This window comes from Vespa crabro, chromosome 17 (genome assembly GCF_910589235.1).
Source record: "Vespa crabro chromosome 17, iyVesCrab1.2, whole genome shotgun sequence".
In the NCBI taxonomy this organism is placed as follows: Eukaryota; Metazoa; Arthropoda; class Insecta; order Hymenoptera; family Vespidae; genus Vespa; species Vespa crabro.
In genome coordinates, this window is record NC_060971.1 from 851,222 (window position 1) to 876,125 (window position 24,904).

Genomic DNA, 24,904 nt, shown 5'->3' on the forward strand with positions numbered 1-24,904 from the left:
CTCTCTCTCTCTCTCTCTCTCTCTCTCTCTCTCTCTCTCTCTCTCTACCCCTCGATCGCAAAATGATCGTCAACAGAGCGCTGGACCAGATTTTCGAATCAAGGCCAGACGATATGCACTCGTATGCCTGACGTTACGAAAAGCTGGATGACGGCGAAAGTATATTAATCGATGGCGCGCCAATACCTAGATAAAAATGACTCATAGGAGATGACCGCGATTGTCTAACGAAGCGAAGCATTATACCGGTTTCTTCGATTTGCTCGAAGAGAATTAAAGTGTGATACGAAATGGAAGTGTAGAAAATGAAAGAAAAGAAAAAGGAACGGTCCGAGGAGGAGTCCATCGCGCCGGAACGATTTTATAATTATTATTCTCGTCGGCGAGCAGACGGCAGTCTCGTCATTAAAAACACGTTCGCGGAGTTAACGGACTGGCCGGCAACGAGCGTGAAATGCCATTTTCACGCGTAAGACGGGCGTGCCTTTTCGAACGACTCGTCCTCAAATCCGATCGACTCTATCGTAAAAGAAATGTATACGGCAGGTGAATTCGAACGATGATTAATAAAATTGAATTGTACCATCAATGTTATCTCGAAGACAAAAGATAAAGAGCAAAAATCTCAACGATCGACTCTAAAGAATTTCATCAAATTCCATACGTATATTGTAATACGTACGTTCCTTTGAAATAAAATATTTCGTACGTCGACGTTGGCTGAGTCAACGTCGGGACGCGCGAATCGTACGATAAGTATCGAACTTATCCTTTATCTTGTAAGATCATTTTCTTCCTGAAACCGTGATTCGATTCGATCCGATCCAAATCGGACGTTATCGTGTAAGAAGGAATAAGAGATAAAGACGATCCCGTTCGCGCACATTTATGTAGACAAAAAAAAATTGAGAAGAAATAGGTACGATCAAAAGTACGATGATAGGCGGATTTTTTTTCCCTTTCTGACACGACGTTATCCCAAAAAAACCATCGTTCGTGATAACATGGCGCGAGAAAACTCGACTTTTGTACTTAGATGTAAGCTCATTTTTTAAATTCCAGAGATAATAATAAGAGATCTATCGTCATATCGTGGAGCGTCTCTAAACGACATAGATTTGTCTTTAAATAAGCTCGTAAAGTCATTCGCTGTCGTTGAATGCGAATCGAGATAACATGGACGAAATTTTCTCTCGACAAATATTTTATCGAGTAGGAAGAAAGGCGATGGGTACATTTAATAAATAAGTACCTTAGAAATGAAAAGGAAGAAATTGAACGATGAAAAACGTCGTGTACGTTCGTCGTGTTCACGGAAAACGATGTAATTTATCGACTTACGCAATACATGTTCGCGTGTTCGAACGAACGAACGAAAGGAGAAAGAAATTTCGCCGTTGTCTCGCATACGATTCAAAACCGTATAAACGTCACCTTACCTCGCGATCAAATTCTTATTGGTTTCATGTTGAGCAGGAAAAGCACGAGAGTCCTCTTTGGGTAAATATCGTTGTTGATATCGGGAACGATTATTAATGAATTAGCCTTTGATTTTGGGCCAGCAACTACACCACTCGCGGAAGTCTACGTTTCTAAGGCCGGCGCCACTTCCGCACGGACATACGAAAAGTCTAGGAACGGGAATTGCAAGGAAAAATAGAGAGACGGGCGAGTGGGCGCGCGCGCGCGCACGCACACGAAACGAGAGAGAAATCTTATTGAAAAAACGAGAAACACCTGTCACGCTTGCGCCTGCGTGTGTCGCGTTGGTGCGCGCGCGCGCGCGTGCGTTTTCAGAAATGTAACGCAACCACAACAAAAGACTCGTACAAACTGTCGCAGTGCGCGCGAGACTGACCGCCGCGCCGACAGGTAACGGCTTTCGCGCGAGTACGAGCACAAGCTTCGGTACTTTCCGCCTGATGACTTCCCTATCTCGTGATGTTTCGGCATTTTCCGTCGGCACTCGACCGCGTTCGGGTTCGCTCGAGCGAACACTTCGGAGAACGGAGAGACGCAAAAACGACGACGTCGACGACGGCGACGACGATGACGGCGAGGACGACGGCGAGGACGACGGCGAGGGAATTAGAAATTCGCTTGATCGATAAGAGAATCTTTCGAGAAAGAGAAGAAGAAGAAAAACATTAAAGGATCGTGTCCAGGAAGGAGGAATATATTACGTTATTGCTTTGTATCGACCGAAGACCGGGAAAAGCCGAAATCGTATTAGTCATTTTTCAAAGAATTACCGCATTCATCGTATGAATAGATCGGGACAAATGGATAAATCGAAAAAGACGATCGTAGCTTATCAATATCGATTAGAAAGTATTCGTAAGACGATGTGGCTTTTCCATTAACGGATAAGATCGGATCTCTACCACATGTAGCTACTTTTGGATCTACGTCTGGATATTCAATATATAAATAAGAATAAGGTATATATGTAGTTTTGAGAATTATGATTCGAGCTACGGCTCGAAACGTTGTCGAGGAAGGAGAAAGAAAGGGTAAAACTCGACGGGGAGGTTGATTTCAAGGTCAGAGACCAGGATGCTCGCGGTGTATCGTCGTAAATCGAGATTAATCGAGATTAATCGAGAGGAGAGAAGAGAGAAGCCGCGACTTTATATCCGATCGGACGATATGAATGCGTCCAAGTATTTATCAACATATGGAGGGATAGGAACAATACATAGAGTATAATATTGTATAGGTTTATGTCATAGACGTCCTTTTACCTATAGGTAAAGACCTAGACGCGGAAGGAGCACTCTCTCCGTAGACGTTGGACACAGGTGGCAGATCTAACGGTTCGCCGACACGGAATTTCTCTCGTACGAGAACGCGGACGGATTTCCCTGCGTTGGTCGATGCTAACACGAGATTAGCCGATGCTTTATCCTTCCGCTCTTTAAGGAGACCGTGATTATGCTTTCTCGAACGTTAATGTACTTCGTTAACGAAGGAGATAATCGATCGCATCGATATTCTCGATCTCTCCTCGTTCGGGGTCTCTCTCGTATTTGATATTTTTCAATGTGGAACGTGAAACGATTCCGCGATAAAAGTTGCTAATCCGATTCGATGTGCTCTCGCAGAGACCAGTCACGCTTCCTACGTCAAAAAATTAGAAACAATGACGCATGAAGGTGCGCCAATGCGGAAAGGACCGAGCGTTTTCATGGCCTGATATTTTCCTGCCGACGGTGCGAATCGTAACCATCATTTTTAAGATATCTCTAAGATGGCGATAACGAGTATTCTTCTCGACTGGTCTTCAAGCGACGATTCTTCTGCGACGATGCCTTCGACGCACGCTAAATGAACGCTTGAAGAACCGAACAACAGCCATAGAGAAAAGTCTAGCGATGATTCGCAAAAACGTACCGTTAGCCCACTTTGATCGTCGATATCGTTCCTCGAGAAATAGTCTTTCGCAAGAAGGAAAAAAGAAAAGAAAGAAAAAAGCGAAAAGAAAGAAATAATCCAAGGAGATAGCGAATCGCTCAAAGCGATTGTCAATTGACTGAGGTCCCTAATTTTAGCGTCGAAAGTGATTTGAAATGCCTAAGATCGATAGAAATTTTCATTTGGATGGTTACTAAACGAGAAACGGCGATGCGAAATCTGCGACGCATCGATCGCTTTGGAAAAATTTCGTCGTTCTTTTGGAGATGAAGCGGCGACGAAGACCATTATTATACTTACTGACAATAAGGGTGCTTTGTATAAGGGTCGCGCACATGGCGCGGCACGTCCGTTGGAAACGTGGATCACGTGTCGAAAGACCGGTAGAAACATCTGCTTGCTCGTCGAAAGCGCGCCAGCAAACGCGTTTTATAGCTCTCTCTCTCGTGCGCGCGTGCAATAAGGAGCAAAGCAGATTGCTGAATTGCGCTCACTCATCAGCACGATCGAGCAAGAAGAAAGCGCCGATCGAAATCTCTCGTCTTCCACGATCTGATTCTCTTTAAAATTATCGCGACAAATTTAACGAGGGAGACATTTATTCTGGCCTGGACTAAGGCTTCTCTTTTTTTGTTTTTTCCTTTTACTTTTCTTCTTCCTTTTTTCTCTTGCCTATTCATCCTTAAGGGTAAAGATAATTATTAACAGTGTAGATGTTGATTTTCGGTTCGTTCGCAGAAATAGATGGTAGAAATAGAATAGACGTAGAAATAGATAGATACGTGTAGCGCCTGAGAACCTACAAGCGTTATAGTAGCCATGCATGTGCGGTAATCGCGTTGCAGGGGCACCCTGAACGTCACTTCACAAGATTATCCCGAGAGAGAGAAAAATGTCGAACGTGTTGAATTCAACAATCCCCTTTGAGAAGAAACTTATTAACAAATGATAATACATGTGAGGGTTCACGAGTGACAAAAAACGAACGTGTAAGGACGAACGGGATATGAATGAGACTTTACGAGGTAGAAATGATGGTAGAAAAGATGCGTCCTGCAAGCACGATTTACAAGGTAAAAGTTAGAAAGCATATATCCGGCGACTATCGATGCTTCCGAAACTTCCTCGAGTTTCTTCGCAAGATATATCGCTTTGAGATTTCTATGAGATTTCGTCACGAAGCGAGATCTCCGGCGTAACAATTTCGTCAATCTCATCTGCATAGGTATGATATACGACAATCGTAATATCATTTTTTTCTTTCTCTTCAAAGAGACAAAGGACGATTTTCAAAGGAATATAATCGAAAAGAATATCCGAAACGGGGACGCTTCGATCAAATGAACGAATAATTGAGAGAATCGCAACAATTGAGCGAACTTTCGAGGAAATGTCTCCTCGTTTTCTAAAGGATCCAGTCTCAGACAGAGACAACGAGGACAGCGTTCTCGAGGATAACGAGGACGTGTCCCAAAGTGTTTAATACATATCTACTGCTATGTAGATAAGGATGCGCGCGCTTATTCACCTATGCGCGTACGACAAATTGTCTGAGAACAGTGTCGTTCTCATGGTCGAACGCGACTCCTTAGACGGAGTCTTGAGACCGCATGAGACCGTAGGCAAATGCCCGTAATTAATTGCAATTATAAATAATTATCATTCAGGAGATAAAAAAAGGAAGCCCCTACCACTTGCGTAACGCGATTCTTCTGCGTACTCTCGCGACCTACGCCTACGTTGTAAAAGCTTTTCTGAACGGCCTCGAACGGTGATCGCGGCTTATCATCGCGGCCATTTGTGGTTTGCGTGGAAGAAACCGATCGAACGGAGTAAACCGAACGAATAAAAAATGAAATGTTCATTCCCGTATCCTACGATTTGAGAACGTGCCAGTTTAGACGATCTCTTCCTGAAGCAAGTTGCGAATGTGGAACAAAATATCGCGTAAACGTTACTTTAATAATCCCCATTCGAGTAGTTAAAATTGTACGACGATAATTTACCGGTAAAGTAGGTAATACGTGTCTCACGGACGAAATTGCTTCTTGCGGTCCCGCAACGATCTCTATGCAATTTTCCTCTACGAAGATGTACGAAGGTGACAGCTACGGAGACACATGTTTAGTTGTAACAAGTCGTTCTTTTAACGTTAAGCGAAGAAACCCGTTTTTACAGGGGACGATTATTAATCCGTCAGCTTTCAGTATTTTTTCGTTGTTAGAAATTTTAATTGATCCATACTTAAGAGAGTTTCAAGAAAATAATGGTGCATCGGGATATCTCGAGTACGAGTGTCTGGGTTGCGTCGAGTTTTACTCGAGTTAAGATTTTAGTCGCGTCCAACGAATCTAAATTCTAGTATAGTAACCGGGAGGAGAGAGATAGGTGCGAGGCTAAAGTTTGTGTGCTCGGTGCCACGCCTGCGAAGGAGCGGTGAAACGAGCTTGGCAAAAGCGCAAATTGCAGATGGCCGGTGTACGCCAGCCAACGAGCATCGCTCCTACGTCCCTTTATTCAACATGCAACGCGTTGCGCTTCCGCCACCAGGCAGTTTGACAGCCCTGGACATAGTTGCACGGTCGAACGTTCTTATAGGAATTGCTTTCGGATCCAACGACAACCATTGAGAATTTATGGTTTTTCTTTTCTTTTCTCTTTGTTTATTTGTTTGTTTTTTCTTTTTGCGTGGAAATCTCATGATCGAACATCGATGGAACATTGAGAATGAAACGAAGGATCTCGTTGGAAGGATTAAATTTGTGTTATTCGATTTACGACGAGCCTTTATCGTAAATCTCGGAGCAAATAACGTTGCTCGTCTCGTCTCGTCCCGTCTTATTAAGTCCAAAAGGCGAAATGAGCCGTGTTGTACGCTTCCTCCGTTGCAATTAAGACCGCTGACACGATTTCAAAGGAACCTCAACGAAGAAATGACGCTTCGCTTCTTCGACCAAGGAAATAAACCGTAATCGTGGTATCTCCTCCTAATTTGGTACTTTTTACATTTTACTATTCGCATAGCTACATTGATACTACGTTTCGAGGATCAACGACAGGTATGGAAAATTGATATAATAATACGCTTTACGTATACGACGAGGACGATGAATCGAACAATGCTACCGTAGAGAATTACTCGCGACGCCTTGAGAATATGGATGTTAACGAGGAGGATGAGAATACAAAGAGAGAGAGAGAGAGAGAGAGAGAGAGAGAGAGAGAGAGAGAGAAAGAGAGAGAAAGAAGAAGCACTAATCGGCTCTTCGAGTTCTCGAGGTAATATCGCTATTACGATTCGTTTCGTTCCTCTCTTGTCTTTCCGTCCATCTCTAACGGTAGCAACGACTAATTGACTGCGTGGCATTCAAATCTCTCTATTCCTAACTCGGGAAGACTCCACCTGAGCAACGGCGTCTCGCTGATCGTCTTGCTAAAATACCATACACCTCCCAAATTATTAACAATAAATTATTAATAACATCTTACTGGATCATCAGTATCGGGATCTCTTTTCCTTTCTTTTCTATCTAAGACTAGGAAGCAAAAGGATAGATTTTCTATAATAATAAGTTGACAGAAAGGAACGCGTCTATCTGGGATACACGTGAAAATTTCCTTCGGCGAGCTTTTACGTAAAGCAGGAAACCGACTCGCTTAACTGCATTTCTCGCTCCCTCTCTCTCTCTCTCTCTCTCTCCCACCCTCACCCTCCTTTAATTCTAGTCATAGACTAGGTACTTATCCTTAGCGATATTATAAAAATTGTCCATATAATTGTTTTTAAATGGACAATATCCGTACGCAGAATGTGAATAGTGATAAAGTAAAAATAACACGTGAAGTTGTGGAATAAAAATTGAACAACACAAGATCGGACTAACCGATCGAGATCTTTTTCACTCTAAAAAATGTATGTTTCCTTGTTAACGGTTACGTTAGAATAAATAAAACAGGAAGACGACCGGGGACAATTAAACGTTAACGGTTTAAAATCGAGGCTCGCTTGGCGAGTAAAACTCGTACCGCATAAAACTTGGAAACTGGATTTCATATTTAAAGCAGGATCAAGAGATAGCATCGTGGGACAATGTGGAACGCATTACGTCGACAATGGACAATTCCGTTTAACTTTATGCCAAATACAAAGGGGAAAGGAAGCCGAGTAAAATTGTCAAGTTTATTTTTTATTTTTTTATTTTTTTTTCCTAACCATGGAGGAAGAGAATAGGATACGATGACAATTTCGTTCTAAAGCAAGAAATGCAATAACACGCGGATAGCTTTCCTCGCAACACTGACGTCGATATCCTCGGAACGAGGAGAATTCATTGGAGATATATTCGCGCGTAGGACGTTTGTATTCCACTTGTCGGAGCGAGCTTGGTCAGCTACGATTCCATTTACTTTTACCTCCGCACGTCCTTCGCGCGTACGAACTCGTAACTCACGAAGGAAGTAGCAGAACGAGAACGCTCTTATCTTTTATTTTAGATATAATCTCGATCAATGGACAAATTTATCTATTCTTTAATTTAGTTTTCCTTTCGATCATTGCGACCAAATACTCATAATCGTGAGTAACGTTCGATTTTATTATAGAACTGGAGAAGATGGATGGACGGACAGTCAAAGAGTGAGAGAGAGAAAGAGAAGCCGGGTAGCAGCTGCAGCTTTTTAATCGAAAAGCTGACTCACCTGTTGTTGCGTGGCAGTGTCGTAATAGCCATGTTCAAGGACCCCTCGTAACGAGCAGCGTCCTTCTTCGAGCGCCGAGGAAGATCCACGCAGGTACCCTGCGTGAAGCTATAAGTTCTTCGTTTCTTAAGGCACAGCATCTTCCTGCTCTCTTTCTCGTATCTTGTTACGATCCTCTAACGATCCGCCGCATGTTCCAACGATGTCGATCTTTTTTTTTTTTAAATCGAAACGGCCGATTCCAAGACCGATCGATCTTGATTTTTCACTCGATCCACCACTGATATCGAAGAAAATAACAAAGAGATACTCTAAGAACATTCGAAGAACGCGGTCCGTTGATCGCACACTATTGACAGTTTCTATTCTTCTCGTAGATATTAGGAAAAGAGAAAGATAAGGATAGGAGTGTCGAGGGGGGTGTCAAGGCGCGCGTGTTCGAGGCGCGCGTGTCGAGGCGCGACCTCCGAGAGAAGAGAGAAGACTCGCGAGAGTGTCTCGTCAGGCTCGTAGCAAAGTTATAACTGTACTGAACGGTGCGCCGGGCGATCTTACCACGAGCGCGAGTGCGCTCGGTGATAATGACCCCCACAAAAATGACGATGGCATCGTCTTTACGGCGGTCTCGCTGCTCGGGGACCCTTCCCCTCGCTCTTCTAACTCGCTTCTTATTTCCCCTCTCTCTTTTGCTTTCTCTCTCTCTTTCTCTCTCTAGCTTTCTCTGTCTTTTTTCTAGATCGATTTTCGTGCTCGAAGAAATGGGATAAAGCAGGTTGCGAGTTTCTACAGGCAAGTTTCACCGGCTAGAGAATAATCCGTTGCATTAGATGATATTCGAGGAAGGTGGTCGGGGGTAAGGTAAAGCGGAAATGCGATCGAGCGTATGTATGTGTACGCGCGGTACACGTAAACGAGAAGATATACGAGACGGTCCTGTTAAGGCACGCGCGTTCGATCGCCGCCAGGCGCAACCTGTTGCATCTCTGCTTGATGATGCGTTGTGCGCACCCGCGAACGAACGAACGAACGAGAGAGATCTCGCGCAGGAAGACGTACGGTAATGTCGTGAACTTCAGCAATACGTCCGGCCGGTGCGGAGAAGCAAGTGCAGTTATGTTGCACTGACCGCTAGGAGCTGGGGAACCATCGCAGGACCATCGTTGGGGCTCTGTTGCCATGCAACGCGACCGTCTGGCCAAAACAGTGAGAACGACCTTTCGTCCGCACTTTCCTTCTATCGAATCGGCATTATTTAACGAAATATCTCTATGCTTTGCTACGTGATCGTTCGCACGTTACTTGAAAATTTTCATCAGTAACTTCATCGGTCACGACGAGTAGAAAATATACGCGTGAAAATTTGCCAAATTCTTGCTCCATTGATTTATGACAACGTTGATCAACGACACCCGCTTAATTAAATTCGATTTGCCCATTCGATTTACATGTCGTATTTTGCACAAACGGTAAAGGTTAATAACTGTTCTTAGAACAAATGTATGTCGAGGTTTCGTTCTATATCGTCGCGAATAGGAACGCGAATTGGAGAATTAAACGAGAGATTCGCGTAATTGCAACGAACGACACGTAATACCATTGAAACGTGAAAATTATGGATAAAAATAGTATTACATCGATACATATGTTCGTTGGCACAAATACGATATTATCTATCGCAACGCACGGAGAGAATCGAATTATATTCCACTAGCAAAGGTAAATCGTCCTTTATTATTGCCAGGACCGTTAGGAGCAACATTATTCTTGTTCCTATCGCGAACGATCATATTGTTCTTGAGCATTATTCGTTCTCACGTAGCCGATACGATCGCATAACTCGTAAAAAGAGTACCGTGCAATATTCCTTACGATTAATAAAATTCGACATGAACGACACTTAGCATTGACGTACAATCTGCTTTCTTCTCGTCTAAAGTCTCTTGGAATGGACAGAAGTGGACTGATACGTGGACGCATGCTCATTTCACGGGGAATGCAAAGAGGATAGAGAGAGAAAGAGAGAGATAGAGAGACGGGACGAGCCGCGGATAGGCACGGTGAAAGTATGTAGACGAAATTTGCATGCGCCATGAGGAAGCTCTATGTACCATATAAAAATAAAAAGTCGAAAAGATCGTTACGTATGACGTTGGTGCATACACCCAGACTGTTGAAAATCATTACGCGCGGACGTCGATTTAATTCTTGGGCACTCGTCCGTTCGCTCATCGATTTCATAACCGAGAACGTTAAATACGAAAGAGCGTTTCGACTTCCGTGAGATAGAGACGGTTATATAGAGGCATCTTATCGCGTACGATCTCTTACGGAATTGCGTTCCGATTTTCATTCGAACGAAAGGAAATAACGAGGGAATACGTAAGAGTGGAATATTTATCAAGAGAAATGGTGGGATTTTGCGTGAGCGCGAGCGTGAACAAACGCCAAAGTAACTCGCGGTGGGTTTGTTCATTGGAAATCGAGCGAAAGAAAGGTATTGCTCAAGGCCGTTAACGAGATCTCTAATCGATCTTGGGTACGTACACGCATTTGCATTGTAAACCGAGCCTGCGATGATAAAAGAATAAAGCAAAACGATAAAGAAGGTCGGAAGAATAAATGAAATCTCCTCAAGGTACCATCGATCTCGTTCCTCCTTTGGCAGCTCCTCGTCCCTTGCTCCCACCAATAACGCCTTTCCTTTCCATATGAGCGCGAACGCATTACGATTGATTCTGCGTTCTCTTAAAACTTCTCTCCTCGCTCTTTTTCACGATTCACTTTCCCGAGCTCGAGGTCGAGGTCGAGGTCGAGCTCAAAGCTCGTCTAGAACGACGTCGTAAACGCGATAAACGGATCAATTTTCGTCGAGTAAGTAAACGAAAAAAAAAAAGAAAAAAATGGAAAATAGAAAAAGGAGGAACGTTGATTTCGGCGAGCACAAAATCGCAAGGAGAACGATCTCGAAGGAGCGTGCTCGTGCTCTTGCTCGCGCTCGACTAACTATTGACCGTTCGCTAACTATCTGACTCTACGGAAATAATAATAAAATAAGCCAGCAGTTCTCTCGCGAACCGGAGAACGTGCCAATGGTGAACGTGACAAAAGGATTTTCTATCACCATTTCTTTCTTCTCTTGTCTTTTGCAAGATTCTCCAATTTTTCACGCGAGAAATATCGAAATCGAAAGAATCTGGAACGTGCTTGCGAAATTTTCGGCATGATTACTTTTTTTCTAAAGGAAAAGAAGAAAGGATTAAATTACATAAGATATATCTTGATTTACGAAGTCATGCGCATTTATATATATATATATGTCTGCGTGTCTGTGTGTGTATATACATAATGTGTGTATATATTATTATTATTATTATTATTATTATTATTGTTATTGTTGTTATTATTATTATTATTATTATTATTATTATTATTATTATTATTATTATTATTATTACTATTATATCGTTATATCTATCGCCGCAAGTACAGCAGTTATAAAACATTGTCGTGTTCGTGGCGCGTTAACGACATAGAAAGGGAAAGAACGATGTGTGTACGCACGTGTATGTGTGTGTGTGTTTGTGAGAAAGAGAGACGTACAAATGTCTTAAAAATTTTAGAGTAAAGATCGCGTATCAAAAAGGGCTACGGCGAGGGTTTGAACTTACTTCTAATTCGGACTGCAAAGGTATACGAAAATCGTGCAGTCATTGATATCACGGTGCCGAGACCGATCGGTCTTATTTATCTTGTTTCCTTTGTAAAAAGGCTGAGAGAGAGAGAGAGAGAGAGAGAGAGAGAAATGCTCATGATTAAAAACTCAATGTTTCAATTTATTGTAATTACACGAATAAACAAATTATTCAATTCGTTATTTGTGTGTATGAAGTAACTTTTTTTTCTCTTTTTCTCCCTCTCTGTTTTGATCGTATCGCTAGCTAGTGTGCAATAATCGATAAATAGTAATAATTAACAATAAGTTTTAATCGTTTTTCGATGACATTTCTATCTATAGGGCGCGCTCCTAAGTACAGTGGCCCTTTGAAAGAAAAAAAAGAGAAAAGAAAAAGTATCACCAAGGTGGTGCATTAACTTTTTCTACGATGGCTTATCAATTATCATCTAAAGCCAACGAGTAATTCTTCGAACTACTTGTTACGTCGACCGACGAACGGGGTTACGTGGGATGCTTTTTTGGCTTCGTTGAAATAACACGAGTCGACGACGACTATTACTCGTACGACGTATGACTCGACTTGTCGCTCTTTCTTATAATAATAAAATCATGAGTTACCTTTATCTTCGAGGGATTACCAAATGGTCGTTTGTGATTAATCAGGCTACTTATATGATATATATAATAATAATAATAATAATAATGTATATATGTATATATATATATGTGTGTATATAAATTATAAAATATCGACTTTCCTTACGACACTTAAATAGAGACTTTCCTTCGGGATAAGGGTGCGTGGCTTCTTCTTCCTTTTTTGTTTTCCCGTTTGTAGATACGCGTGCAACGATGGTCTTTCGCGAAAAAGAAAACTATCGTTCGAGAATGAAAGATGATATAATGTATATATAAAAAGAAGAATGTTTGCTCAAGTTATTATTTCTCACGCGAAAGGGAGTTAATACGGCTTATCACAACGGCTTTCTTTAGTAGAGTTCGTCGAACGCGCATCAACGACGTACGCGTATAAAAATTACACATTATCTACGTTTATAAATCACTATGATTATATTACTATAATATTATTATGATATAATTATTACTATTATCGTTATTATCGGTGAACGACCGATTTAAAGTTTAAGAATAATCAACGTCTTGATTCGTGAGTAACGTGGGTTGCGTTTCGATAAAAAAATTAGGAACGTGGTGTTTCTTCTCGTTAGTCTTATTACGTTCACCGTTCTTACATTTTATTATTGTTCGTTTTTTATTTCATTTTATAATCTCGCTATCCTTTCGACGCTACTGACGGCGTGAAAACGAAGGAAAGTTTGCCGCTCGTTCTCGAGTAGAAAATTATTCCCTGAACGAGCACGGAAACGTTACGAAATATTCCTCTCGATATTGAAATGCCTTTTTTCTATTTTACCGCCAAGACATCGACGAAACCGAGCGAGAACAATAATTAAAATCGCAAAGAGAAATGCTATAGCGGTAGGCCCTGCGCACACGTCACACAGAAAAATGGGGATAGAAAAAATACATTATCTTCGTATCAAAATTACGTATCAACGAATAAACAAATTTGTCTACACGCGAAGGAATCAAACGAGCTTATCGTATTACATGCAGTCTCCTCGCTTCGCGCTTAAATCAGCGCGAATATTAAACATATCGGCGCGTAAAAAACTGATTGTCTTGTAAAATACTTGATCGCGTTCATTTCTTTCTTTTTTCCTTTTCTTTTTCTTCCCAGGTATGATATTAAAATAAAATGACTGAACGGGGATCTTTGTGTGTAAAATAAAATGTACAATTTTATATATATGCATATATATATATATATATGTATATATGTATATGTATATATATATGTATATATGTATATATATATGTATATATATATGTATATATGTATATATATATGTATATATGTATATATATGTATATATGTATATATATGTATATATGTATATATATATGTATATATGTATACATATATATATATATATATATATATATATATATATATAGAGAGAGAGAGAGAGAGAGAGAGAGAGAGAGAGAGAAAGAAAGAAATAGAGAGAAATAGAGAGAGAGAGAGAGAGAGGGAGAGAGACTATACGCCCCTCAAAGCGTAATATGCTACAAATTTTCCTATACTTATCCGTTACGTAAAGTTTAATTAATGGCCGAGCGCAGACTTTCCTTATAAAACTTTCGCTCCTATTATTAAACCTTGGCAAAACGGAAGCTAGAAAATACATCGAATATATATATATATATATATATATATATATATATATATATATATGTCTGGTGTATGTGTGTGTGTGTGTGTTCAGCTTTATCATCTAAATAATAATGATAAACCGACTATTTGAGGAGATTACTTATTGTGCAAAGTATATCACATCGTATCGAGATACAATAAAAAATGCAAATTACTCTGCGGAAAAATAATAAGATAAATTAAATAAGCGATTAAACGTTTCTTTGAAACACGTTGACACGAATTTTTGGAAAATTCGATCGGCCGTCACGCAAAAAACGACACTTAACGCAATAATAGAATTGGAAAAGCGTATCGCTTTGAAATACTATATTTTTGTATCGCTATATAAAAGAAAAAGCCCTAACAAAATAAATAAAAATCTCGCGAATCTCAATTATCTGTAGAAAAAAGAAAAACAAAAGCGTATAGAAGTTTTGTATCTCGAGAACTAAACCGCAGCAGTGTCATCGGTATTTCGTAGCAAGGCGGCCGCTTTAACGACGTCCCCGCCGCACTGGCTGAGCATCAGCTTGCAATCCTCGAGGCCAACAAAATTGTTTTCCCTTTTCAACAAGCCTTGAAGACGTTCGAGCTTTATCGCCGTCAAGACGTCCCAGCCGGTTACATTCAAGGCCGCTATGCATGACTCAGGAGTCGATTGATCGTGCAAAACCTTCAACATAATTCTCACTTCGTCAGACTGTTCCCCATTACGCGGGCCACGAGTTCTGCGAGCGTTCGGACCGTCGCAAGCAAACTCTAAAAGATCCTCACAGGAAACATGATCGGATTGTCGCGACAGGTCGCTGCTACGGGTGACTACCAATTTATCCGTTTCTTCGCGATCGTATGATTTTGTATTTGACGTAAAGTAGTTTTCGTTGTTACAGCAACTAAAATCCTTGCGATTCGTGTTGTCCGATTCAGAGGATTTCGCCGTATTTACGTTGTATTGCGTAATCGTACCAGTGGTAGCGATCACGTTAGATTCCTCCGCAAAAGGCCGTTCTATCTGAAGCGTACAGTTGAAAGATCTTTTTTGATGGTTCGACGACGATCCTCCTCCTCTTGCGCTTGTTGGCTGGGACCTTGCGATCAAAGCTACGCTCGGAGATTCATTCTTATTGGAAAGACTCGACTCTTCCGATCTGCTCGAGCTGGATGTAGTGGAGTTCCTACTGGGCAGTCCTGTCTCGGTCTCTTCCTCGAGGGATTTCGAAGCGATGCTTTTTTGGGAATTTTTCGACTCCACGCTGATCTTTCTTCTGAAGCGAACATCAATGGAATCGTTTGTTTCCTCCGATGCGTTTTCAGGACAGGATCCTGTATCCTCGGCATCGATCAGATTGTCAGAAAACTCGAGTAGATCTTCCGAAATGACGCTGCAACGATGCATCTTGTTTTCGTCCATGGGCAAAGAATCCAGAGCGGCTAGCTCCGACTCGATGCGCTGCTCAAATTCTTCCGGGCTAGAAGAAGATATGAACAAGATTAGAATGAAGAGGGTGGACGTTAGTGAGCTGGCCCTACCTACCTGTTAGTCGAAACTTCCGGAGAATAACTCTCCTGCAGGGTGGAAGTACTGGTGGTCGGTGAATTCGCATATTGGAGAAGAAAATTACCATCGACTTGATCCTCTAGAGCAGGTGGCGTCGTAACGGCCATTTTGGCGAGGGTCCTCGTCACTCCTCCACCTGGTATGATCAACGGATGCTTTCTTTGATGTCTCGGCAAACTCGATTTCGGTTGTAACGTTTTCGAGCGATCTCGCGGCGGCAATGGTATCGGATTTTCGTCGACGTTACTCTGATTCTGATTGTTCTCGATCTCCAAAGCGGAATGATGCCTCTCCAAGCTTCGAGTTTGAGGTAAGGGAGGTGGCAGATGAGGGGGTGGCGGTGCTCGAATCTTTGGCAAGGTTTTTGCTCCACCGTGATGCATATCCACAAATTGAAAAGCGTGTTCCGAAGTTGCGTCCTCCGGATGGGAAATACTGTGACCAAGGGTCGCGTGTTTATTACCACGAACTCTTGGTCTCACCACAGGCAATCCCGAACGCAACATACGCAGAGGATTCGTGTCTTGTGCGCTTTCGATCGCTGGTGTTTCGACCAAGCTGTTGTACACCTCCTTGGCTTCCTCCGACAACGTCGCCTAAACAAGTTGCGGGATAGGGATAGATTTGGGAAGAGAGAAGAAAAACGAAAATTAAAAACAAAAATCATAAATGAGGAGAACTATGATAGAAGAAGAAGAAGAAGAATAAGAATAAGAAGAAGAAGAAGAAGAAGAACGAACGAACGAACGAATGAACGAAATCTATATCTCTGTCAACGAATCGTTGCCAACGGAAAGAATACGGAGGGAGACTCTTGAAACCGAACCGAAAGATGTTTTAACGTGTGCGTGTAATAAAATATTTTGTGCAGCAAAACGAATGCAATTGCTGCATCGTGTAAAGGTGCGTGCGACAAAATGCGCAAAGATACAAAAAAGGATTCGAATTCGTGCATCGTCGAGTGTTACCGCAAACCATCGTTCCTCGATAATACAGTCGAACGCGCGTAAGACCTAAGATCTCGTCGTATGGTATAAAAAGGTATTAATAAACTCTCGTCGAAGCCATAATTATTATTCGGTTAATATCGTTTAAATTCGACGATCGAATGAGATGAAAGAGAAGAACATGCAAGCATGCTATATACTCTCTACGCATAGGTATGTGTATATGTGTATATCTATGTATGGGATGATTCCTTCCCGAGGAAGGTTCTTGCGGCTTTCATCGTGCAAATCGATCTTTCGTGAAACACCTCTAGCATTTTAAGGAGCCGGAGAGGGAGGAAAGGTCAATATGTCGTTGGTAAATTCCGGATACTCCGAACTCGTGTCCGAGTCCAGATCGGAGTTACTCGTGAAGGTCAAGCTAGAGCTCGGGGCGCTTTCAGGCCAGGAGAGTAAGTTGTTTCTAGAAGAGAAGGGCGGAGAGAGGGAATTTAGGAAGCTCGTAGAGGGTGGCGGTGACTTTCCACAGAGTTCCACCGAGGAAAATCCTCTAGCCGAATCTGGATGGAGAAATTGGCCCTTGTTCTTAAAGTTCAGCCTCAAACTGTGAGGGACCTTTTTGCTACGGCGTTTGTAACGCAATCGACTTCTTATGTCCGTCTCCGAATGAGAAACCGAGTCCGAGTCCTCGCTGGAATCGTTCCTCGGATGGAACGACCTGCGTACGTTCTTTAACGGTGGCTTTCGATTCTCCGACAGAGACGACGTTCTGTGCCGATATACGTTCGTCGTATTGCTAATCGGTTGTTTATCTAGAAGCAACTGTTCGGACTTCGGCAACTCCTTCTTTCTTGTTGTCTCGTTTTGATATAATTTCGGTGGTTCCAATATATGCTGGTGTATGCTAGGGCTTGTAGGCGGATTCGCTTTTTGCGTTATATTCAACTTAACGGAGCTCGATTGTTGTTGTTGTTGTTGTTGGCTCTGCAAGGGTATGTTCAAGTCCAGATGCTTCGGTTTCTGAAGCGGAACGTTCAAATTACGAAAATTTACTTGAGACTGACTCGGCAAGTCTAACTTTCTTATATTCGGTAAAATCGCTTTATTCGACATAGAATTCTTTCCGAGCTGCATCATATTTTGCGTCAGTTTACCCAGTCCTAGGCCCAAACCTTGGCCCTTCTTCGAGTCCAAATAACTTTTAACGCTCTCTAAGCCGGACACCTCCCGTTGATACTTTTCCGCCAATATCTTGCTACTTAATTCGACTTGACTGTTGGCTTCGGCGTCGGACTTTCGCCTAAGACGTTGAAAATTCACTCGCAAGCTTTCCGAACTGCTGTATATCGGTGATTCCTTTTTATCCGATTCGGCAATGAACAAGGGATTGTTCGATATTACGAAAGGGAAGGCATCGAAACCATTTTGATTCTGTTCGATCTTACGAAAGCTTTGAATATTTATTCTTACCGCTTCAACGTTACCTCTCGTCGTACTATTATCGGACGTACCAGTTTGTAAATTCGTTTTTATGCTATCGGACGAACCATAGACGATGCTCTTAGTTTCTTGACCGGGATGATTCGATCTAGGTACAAAAGCGACCTTCGACGCTCTTGCTTTCGCTATGTCGATCTTCTTCGTAAATTCCGTTATATTTATTTTGGAGGAATCACTGAAGGAGCTCGACAATTTCGGTCTTGTTCCGACATCGACATTACTTATCTTCTCTCTCTGGGACTCGTATTTAATTGATTTGCTGCGAGAGGTGGTATCGAGATTCGCCGTTTTCTCCTTCAACAAATCGTAATTTGGCGTTTCTTCGCGGGCCATCTCGAAATTCGTCGAGCTCGTTTTTTTATCTTGCAACGTTTGCTCGCAATTATCAATTTTGTTTTGATAGAGGTGTTGACCGGTCCTACTACTGCCAATCAAGGAGCTTTGCTCTTGGATATTGCTCACATACGAGGATCTAACGGAGTGCTCCAAGTTATTCATTTTATCAAATTTTTCAGATTTCTCCTCGGTAAAACGCAAAGCTTTATCGACGGAACAGCTCAAACCGCTGCTGTCCTCGTCAAAATATTTCGGTTGCTCGAAATAGCGATCGACGTAACTGGTCGATATACGTTTGGATTCCCTTGGATAATCAAGATTAGGATTATCCATTTTGAAGGACACCGTTCCGTTGTGTTGCTTAAGATTATGATTTGGATTTATGTCGATCGCATTTTCGCAATTGTACCCACTCTTCCTGTTTCCATGTTCGAGGAATTCGCTCGACTTTACGAGATTCTGCTTGGTCGCTGCATTGTCCAATATATGCGCGTCGAATTCTATATCCATATAAGAGGTCCAGGCACTTGGTTTCGTTAGAAGTTCGCGGGACTTTGCAAAGCAAAACTCCGCTGAAGCTTTATCCCACAAAGGCAATTTTAAGGTCGATGGCGCGCCAAGAGATTCTATACTAGATACCGTGGAAGATAGCGATTGTAGACTCGAACATAGCCACTTTGTATCATCGCATGCACAAGATATGGTTAGTTCGTTATATATACAATAAGACGATCATGCAGAATTAGAACAATGGTTACGTACGACGAGACAAGCGAAATGTCACATGAAATTATATCAAATTATATCATTCGAAGATTCGACGTTATATATTATGGAAAATAAAAAAGGATTTTTAGAATGGCAGTGCAGCGACGCATAAAAAAAGAAAAAAAAAGAAAAAAAAAGAAAAAGACAAAAGTAAAAAAGAAAACGAAAAGGATAAAAATAGATGAATAAACGAATAAATAAGCAATAACAAAGAAAAATTAAACGAAACAAATAAATGATGAGTTAGAAAGGAAGGAGGAGAGGAGGGATTAATTAGTATTAGAGTTTCGTCGAAAGTTAATCATATATATATATATGATTATATATATATATATATACATCATACATACATATATACACGTATATGTATATGTATATGTATATGTACATGTCATGTAACATACGTACATATCACTTACGGTTTTACAAAAATATTCCTAGCTGAAAGATTAGTAATGCATACCTACTTTTCGAGTAAAAGTGACAGCAGGAATTAACTCTGTTCCATAACAGTTTAATCGAGAGATTTGTGAAATGTTATTGAAACATTTGAAACATAAATTTAAAAGAGAATGTTAAAAGTTGATAATCAATATTTTTCTCTATTAGTTAATCCGATGAACTTGTTGTTGGTGGTGTGAAGAGTGTACGAAACTGCATAATGCAATAAGCGAACAAAGGAATTCGTATAAAGTGATTAAATAATAATTGTTCTTCCTTTGTTTAAACTTTGAGAATTTTGTGTGTATATTTTCATAATAATAGGTACCAGTAACCAAACAAAAAATTGTTTCAATGTACCTGCATGTCAGGTATTCTGGCTGCTTCTTCTGAAAAGTGTCGTCTGTCTGGTTTGGGACTGTGTTGATGTGGCAACTTAAAAGAGAATTTTCTGCGCCTTGAAGGACTGGCGGGTGTTCGAGGAGACTCCGGTGGATGTTCAAGATCTGTCATGGAACGTGCTGTCAATTCCTGTGCCATAGCAATGGCCGAGTAGAGTGTTTTCTGATCGGCTGCAGAGATAGGCTTCACCTAAATATAAGATAAATGTTTACTGATTCCATCAGTCAACTCTACTAACTTTATATCTTTGATCTTTAATAAGACTTGCGCTACGACTGTACACGATATTGATATATGCATATCGTCCCGCGAAAGATATTAATTACACACGAATGGTGCAATTCCTTTTCTTTTTCTTCTTTTTTCCTTTCCTTTTATTACCTTCCTCCTTTTCGATCCCTTTCCTTGACTTTTTCTAATTAAATTTATTAAATTTTATTCCTTAACTAATGCGTTCTCACAATACAGGTAAGATATAAATAATACAAATATGTATTAACGTAAGTTACAGAGATAAATATAAATGTGGATAAATATAAACGATAAATACAAAAGTAAAAATATCAAGATAGAAAGTAAATATAAATATTTAAACGTCTATACAAACTGATAAAAAAAGGAGCAGCAAACAATAAATAATAAAATATTAATGATCACTAATGTACAATGATGTATGATTAGAAATAATAAAAGATTACTGTACATTTATGGGACTCACGGTCGCTTGTTTCTTCTTGCTGCATTGTTTCGCCTGTATTTCCCGAAGTTCGTTTCTTGCATTGCTCGATTCATGTTCGGCGGTAGTCAATGGGTGTCCAGGTGGTGGCGGAGGAGCGGAAGAACCTTTTATGCAAAGATCAAATGCGTCAGATAACGAGGGAATATATTTTTTCAATATTATTTCATCGAGTATCATAGAGTTTGCTTACCAAGAGACCTAAACATTTGATCCATCTCAGCCAAAAGACTCGGGCCAAAGTCAAAGTTTAACGTTTTGTCAAATCTCAATGGGCTGTCTTGATTCTCCTCGTCACTGATCTCATGATATTCGTGATCGGCACCGAGACTCTCGATATTACCGATCGGATTTGACGATACTACAGCAGCTTGCTTGCCCGCATTAGAAATGCTTCCCAATTGGCACATCTCGGAATTAACGTCGGACCATAAACTGTCTATAAAAGATCATCAGAGAAAAGTATAAGAGGAGGACAATATTGATATACCATATGGAGTAATAATGGTACTAATAATGAAACTCCCTCTAATGATAAAGTAAAGAAGGTATAAGGAAAAAGAAGAAAAAAAAGAAAAAAAAAGAAAAAAACTACCATGTTTACTTTGCTGCTCTTGTTGCAAAGCCCTGCTATCCCTCAAAGTTTCTCTGTCTATCTCTAAACTTCTTACATCCTGATTTAAAATTTGACTAGAATTATCCGTTACATCTTCCTGCGGCTTATAGGGGGTTACCACTTGACGCGGTAAATGTGGGTACTTGCCACCGAGAAAACTGATATCACCAAAATATGCTCCATCCAGGCCAACGTGACCGGTGTGTTTCAAATCGCCTTGAGGGGAGGATATCATATCCGTACGAATTTTCCTCCGTTGAGAGGAAAATGCGTTTTTCCCGTCGCCTCTCGTAAATTCTCCTGGCTTGTTGCTCGGTAAATTCGATCCAAGATATGCTATCGTGTGAGCAGGATTAAAGATTCCTGTTTTCCCGTTATTTAGGACGCCCTTCCACATGGTATTGCTACTACCTTTGTCCAATACCGTTATTATATCACCTTGTCTGTAGACCAATTGTCCCGCTTCTGTACTGTCCTGTACTGCTTGTACTTGTTCTGGCTTTAAGTCCGGCAATAAATTAATTAATTCGGAAAATTTCGGCCTTTTAGACGGCTCGTGCTGCCAGCATTGTTGCATCAATGAGAAATAATCTTTCGGGCAGCATTCTGGTTGTTCAAGCCTTTGAAAGTTTGGTTCGTCGATGGCTTCTAAAATTTGATGGCCCGTCAGCGCTGCCCACGGCTGAAATCCATAACTGAACATTTCCCAAAGGGTTACGCCGTAAGCCCATACATCGCTGGCAGATGTAAACTTCAAATAAGATATGCATTCAGGAGCGCACCATGCGATCGGTAATTTTAAATTTACATTGAAATTTGTTTGATAATAATCTTTACCAACGCCAAGCGCCCGGGACAATCCAAAATCTGATATCTTAACTTTGTTTTTAGAAAAGACAAGAATATTCCTCGCAGCTAAATCTCTATGTATTAATCTTTTCGCTTCCAAGTATTGCATTCCATCGGCTATTTGAACAGCAAAATCGCATAGCGACAGAACGGGAAAACTGGCCCTTAAGCTTGGCTCCTTTAAACACTCTAACAGAGAACGCAATGGTGCTAATTCTGTTACGAGCATCAACGAATTTGTATCCAAAACGACTCCGTATAGTCTTACTATGTGTTCGTGATCGATGGAGTGCATAATAGCAGCTTCTTTTAAAAATTCTATAGGATTATTCTGCATTCTCTCTCGCGACAAACACTTTATCGCTACTTGTATCCTTTCGCCGTCGTTGGTCCACACACCTTGTTGTACAACTCCAAATTCCCCAGTTCCTAATTCCTTGTTCACTATTATCGCATCGGCAGGGATCATGTGCTTGTTAGGAACCCGTACAGGAGGCCTATCTTGTCTTTCCTCCGGTAACATACCAAGAGCACTGGGTGTTTGTTCCTCGCGCTTTGGTAATAACATCTTCTTAAACTTTGACAGATAATTTTGAGGAAAGTGCTTTTGAAAATATTTCTTTAAGCGTCTCATTTCAGGCTTGCTCATTCCTATAGCATTTAAATCTTCTTCGGTCACATACTTTAATTGCGCTGTTGTTTGAACTTTTAGGTCCCCTAACGATATAACATGATAAAAAATAAATGTAAAATATATTTAAATTTGTGGATGGAGCGAAAGAAATGTTTATATCTACATACCCCGAATACCTGGATAATACTGTTGCAATTCTGCCTCCATAAGAAATTCGTAAAGTCCAGGACCGACGTTACGCGACATTCCTCCTTGTGCATCTGTGTTTTTACAATGAGCATTGTTAGTTAAATATTTTTATATTACAACGTAATGAAGTATTTGAGAAATTTCATTTGCTGCATTGTTTATTAGTACATGTATATAGATTAGAGAAAGAACCCAGAGAGAAAGAGAGAAGGGGAGAGGGGGAAGGGAGGGGAGGGGAGGGGAAGAGAGGAGAGAGTGGAAGTAGAGTGGAAAATGTATTCGGCAAGTGCATAGAGTCTCGTTCGCAAAATCTATTTTCTTTCGTCGTATTTCCGCGAAAGACACGCCCCGCGGCCTTAAATAGAAAGATTTTATTTATAATCAATCGAGACTTCGTACCGCGCACTCACCCATTCTTCGCTGCGAGCGAGGATACGGCTTTGGCAACGGCTTTGGCAGCCGTCCGCTTCGGAGTCACAAAGCTCTTTCTTCCTCTCTTTTGTTTCTTGTCGCGCGCGCGACAACGACCAATCGACCGGTCTTTTCGTTCTCTCAGCCTTCCTTTTTCACTTTCTCAACCCACATTTTGACGAGTCATTTCATCCCTACTTTTATCCGCCGTCTCTTTCATCACCGGCCCTTTGGTCGATACAACTTTTAGATTTTTTTTCTCGCTTCCTTTATTTCGCGTAATCGAACGCACTCGCGTACGATAAAACCTCGCGCGAGACGCGTATCCCTCGCGAGTTTCACTTTCTATCTATCTCTCTCTCTCTCTCTCTCTCCTTCTTCTCCTCCTCCTCCTCACCACCCTTCCCCCTACTCTCTACATGCAAGACGACAGATCGTCTTTTTCGCTTGCACGAAGCACTAATTTACAGGACACGTACACGATGCCATAGCATTGACCAATGTCGTGCTGCTAGTGCAATTACTACTACTGCACTTTGCTGTTATTACTGGTGAAAAGCATGCTAGGAGGAGCGATCGACAGAGATCCATCGCAGCATCATGCATCGGTCATTTTCGTTACGATTCGGTTATTGTCGGCTTATATACGCATAGATAAAGATAACAACCGAGAATATCTATGGCTTAAGCTCCCTCCTCTAACTAAACGCTATTGGTGACTGTATCCACGTGCTGATGAGTCGACCAATTGGAATAAACCATTACAACGCCAACTTGTTAGAAATTTGGTAATTTTTCTCACGCGGGAGAGTCTATTCGTTTATACAACGTAGAACAGAGTTCTCTTTTAAACGTTGTAGGAAACATTGATAACATCTACGAACGGCTAGAACATTTATCATAATCTAAAGATACTAAGTTTTTGGATAGCCGTAAACAGGTGATTATAATAATCCAATGAATTCGAATAGTTATTACTTGTTCTAACTTGACCGGCAAAGTACCGTCTTCCATAGTTCGTTGTGTAGTGAATCTTTCATCACAGTTGTCCTTAACCTTTGAGCATGTGTCTAATGACAAAAATAATATTTATAAGTTATTTAACAACATTTATTCTTATTATATTTTTAGTATGAATCAAAAAAGGCTAGTAGACAATACCAATCCATTATATGGATTTAACAGAGAATTGGAGCCAGAAAGAATTATTGGCGCAACTGATTCCAGCGGAGAATTAATGTTTTTAATGAAATGGTTAGCCAATATCATATATGCTTTCTATTTACATATTTGTTTCTATATAATCTTCTGTAAAAAAAAAACAAAGAAAAAAAAACAAACAAACCAAAAAAAAGATGCGAGGAGGTGACAAATGTTATACATAAGATTTTATTCATATAGGAAAGGAACAGAGGAATCGGATTTAGTACCTGCGAGAGAAGCCAACG

The 24,904-nt window shown here is 41.0% G+C and overlaps 3 protein-coding genes across 13 annotated transcripts in view; all 3 read right to left on the reverse strand.

Moving 5' to 3' along the window:
- LOC124430070 (E3 ubiquitin-protein ligase RBBP6) overlaps positions 1–8,712 on the reverse strand; it is a 28,793-nt gene extending 20,081 nt beyond the window's left edge. Inside the window, exon 1 of one of the 5 annotated variants that reach the window (XM_046976124.1) lies at positions 8,113–8,712. In XM_046976124.1, the coding sequence (XP_046832080.1) occupies positions 8,113–8,252 (140 nt within the window). In that variant the 5' untranslated portion in view covers positions 8,253–8,712. Of the gene's footprint in view, positions 1–1,439; positions 1,868–8,112 lie in introns of those variants that run through there. The other 4 variants (XM_046976125.1, XM_046976130.1, XM_046976127.1 and 1 more) reach the window with 4 other exon arrangements.
- A 5,461-nt stretch (positions 8,713–14,173) lies between these two features.
- LOC124430218 (activated Cdc42 kinase-like) lies at positions 14,174–16,142 on the reverse strand. The gene is made up of 2 exons (XM_046976477.1): positions 15,604–16,142; positions 14,174–15,538 (listed from the first exon to the last, which is right to left on the reverse strand). The coding sequence occupies exons 1-2, from the start codon at positions 16,131–16,133 to the stop codon at positions 14,518–14,520; spliced, it is 1,551 nt and encodes a 516-aa protein (XP_046832433.1). The 5' UTR covers positions 16,134–16,142; the 3' UTR covers positions 14,174–14,517.
- Positions 16,143–16,891: 749 nt separating this feature from the next.
- Positions 16,892–24,394, reverse strand: LOC124430214. Of its 7 annotated transcripts, none has more exons than XM_046976470.1 (7): positions 23,936–24,394; positions 23,024–23,116; positions 21,521–22,939; positions 20,951–21,196; positions 20,725–20,864; positions 19,980–20,210; positions 16,892–19,085 (listed from the first exon to the last, which is right to left on the reverse strand). In XM_046976470.1, exons 1-7 carry the CDS (start codon positions 24,060–24,062, stop codon positions 16,893–16,895), a joined length of 4,449 nt encoding a protein of 1,482 aa, XP_046832426.1. In that variant the 5' UTR covers positions 24,063–24,394; the 3' UTR covers position 16,892. The 7 variants fall into 7 exon arrangements, with proteins under 7 accessions (XP_046832426.1, XP_046832422.1, XP_046832423.1 ...); XM_046976466.1 differs by having other exon boundaries at positions 21,362–22,939; XM_046976467.1 differs by having other exon boundaries at positions 20,740–20,864; positions 21,353–22,939.
- Positions 24,395–24,904: the final 510 nt, after the last annotated feature.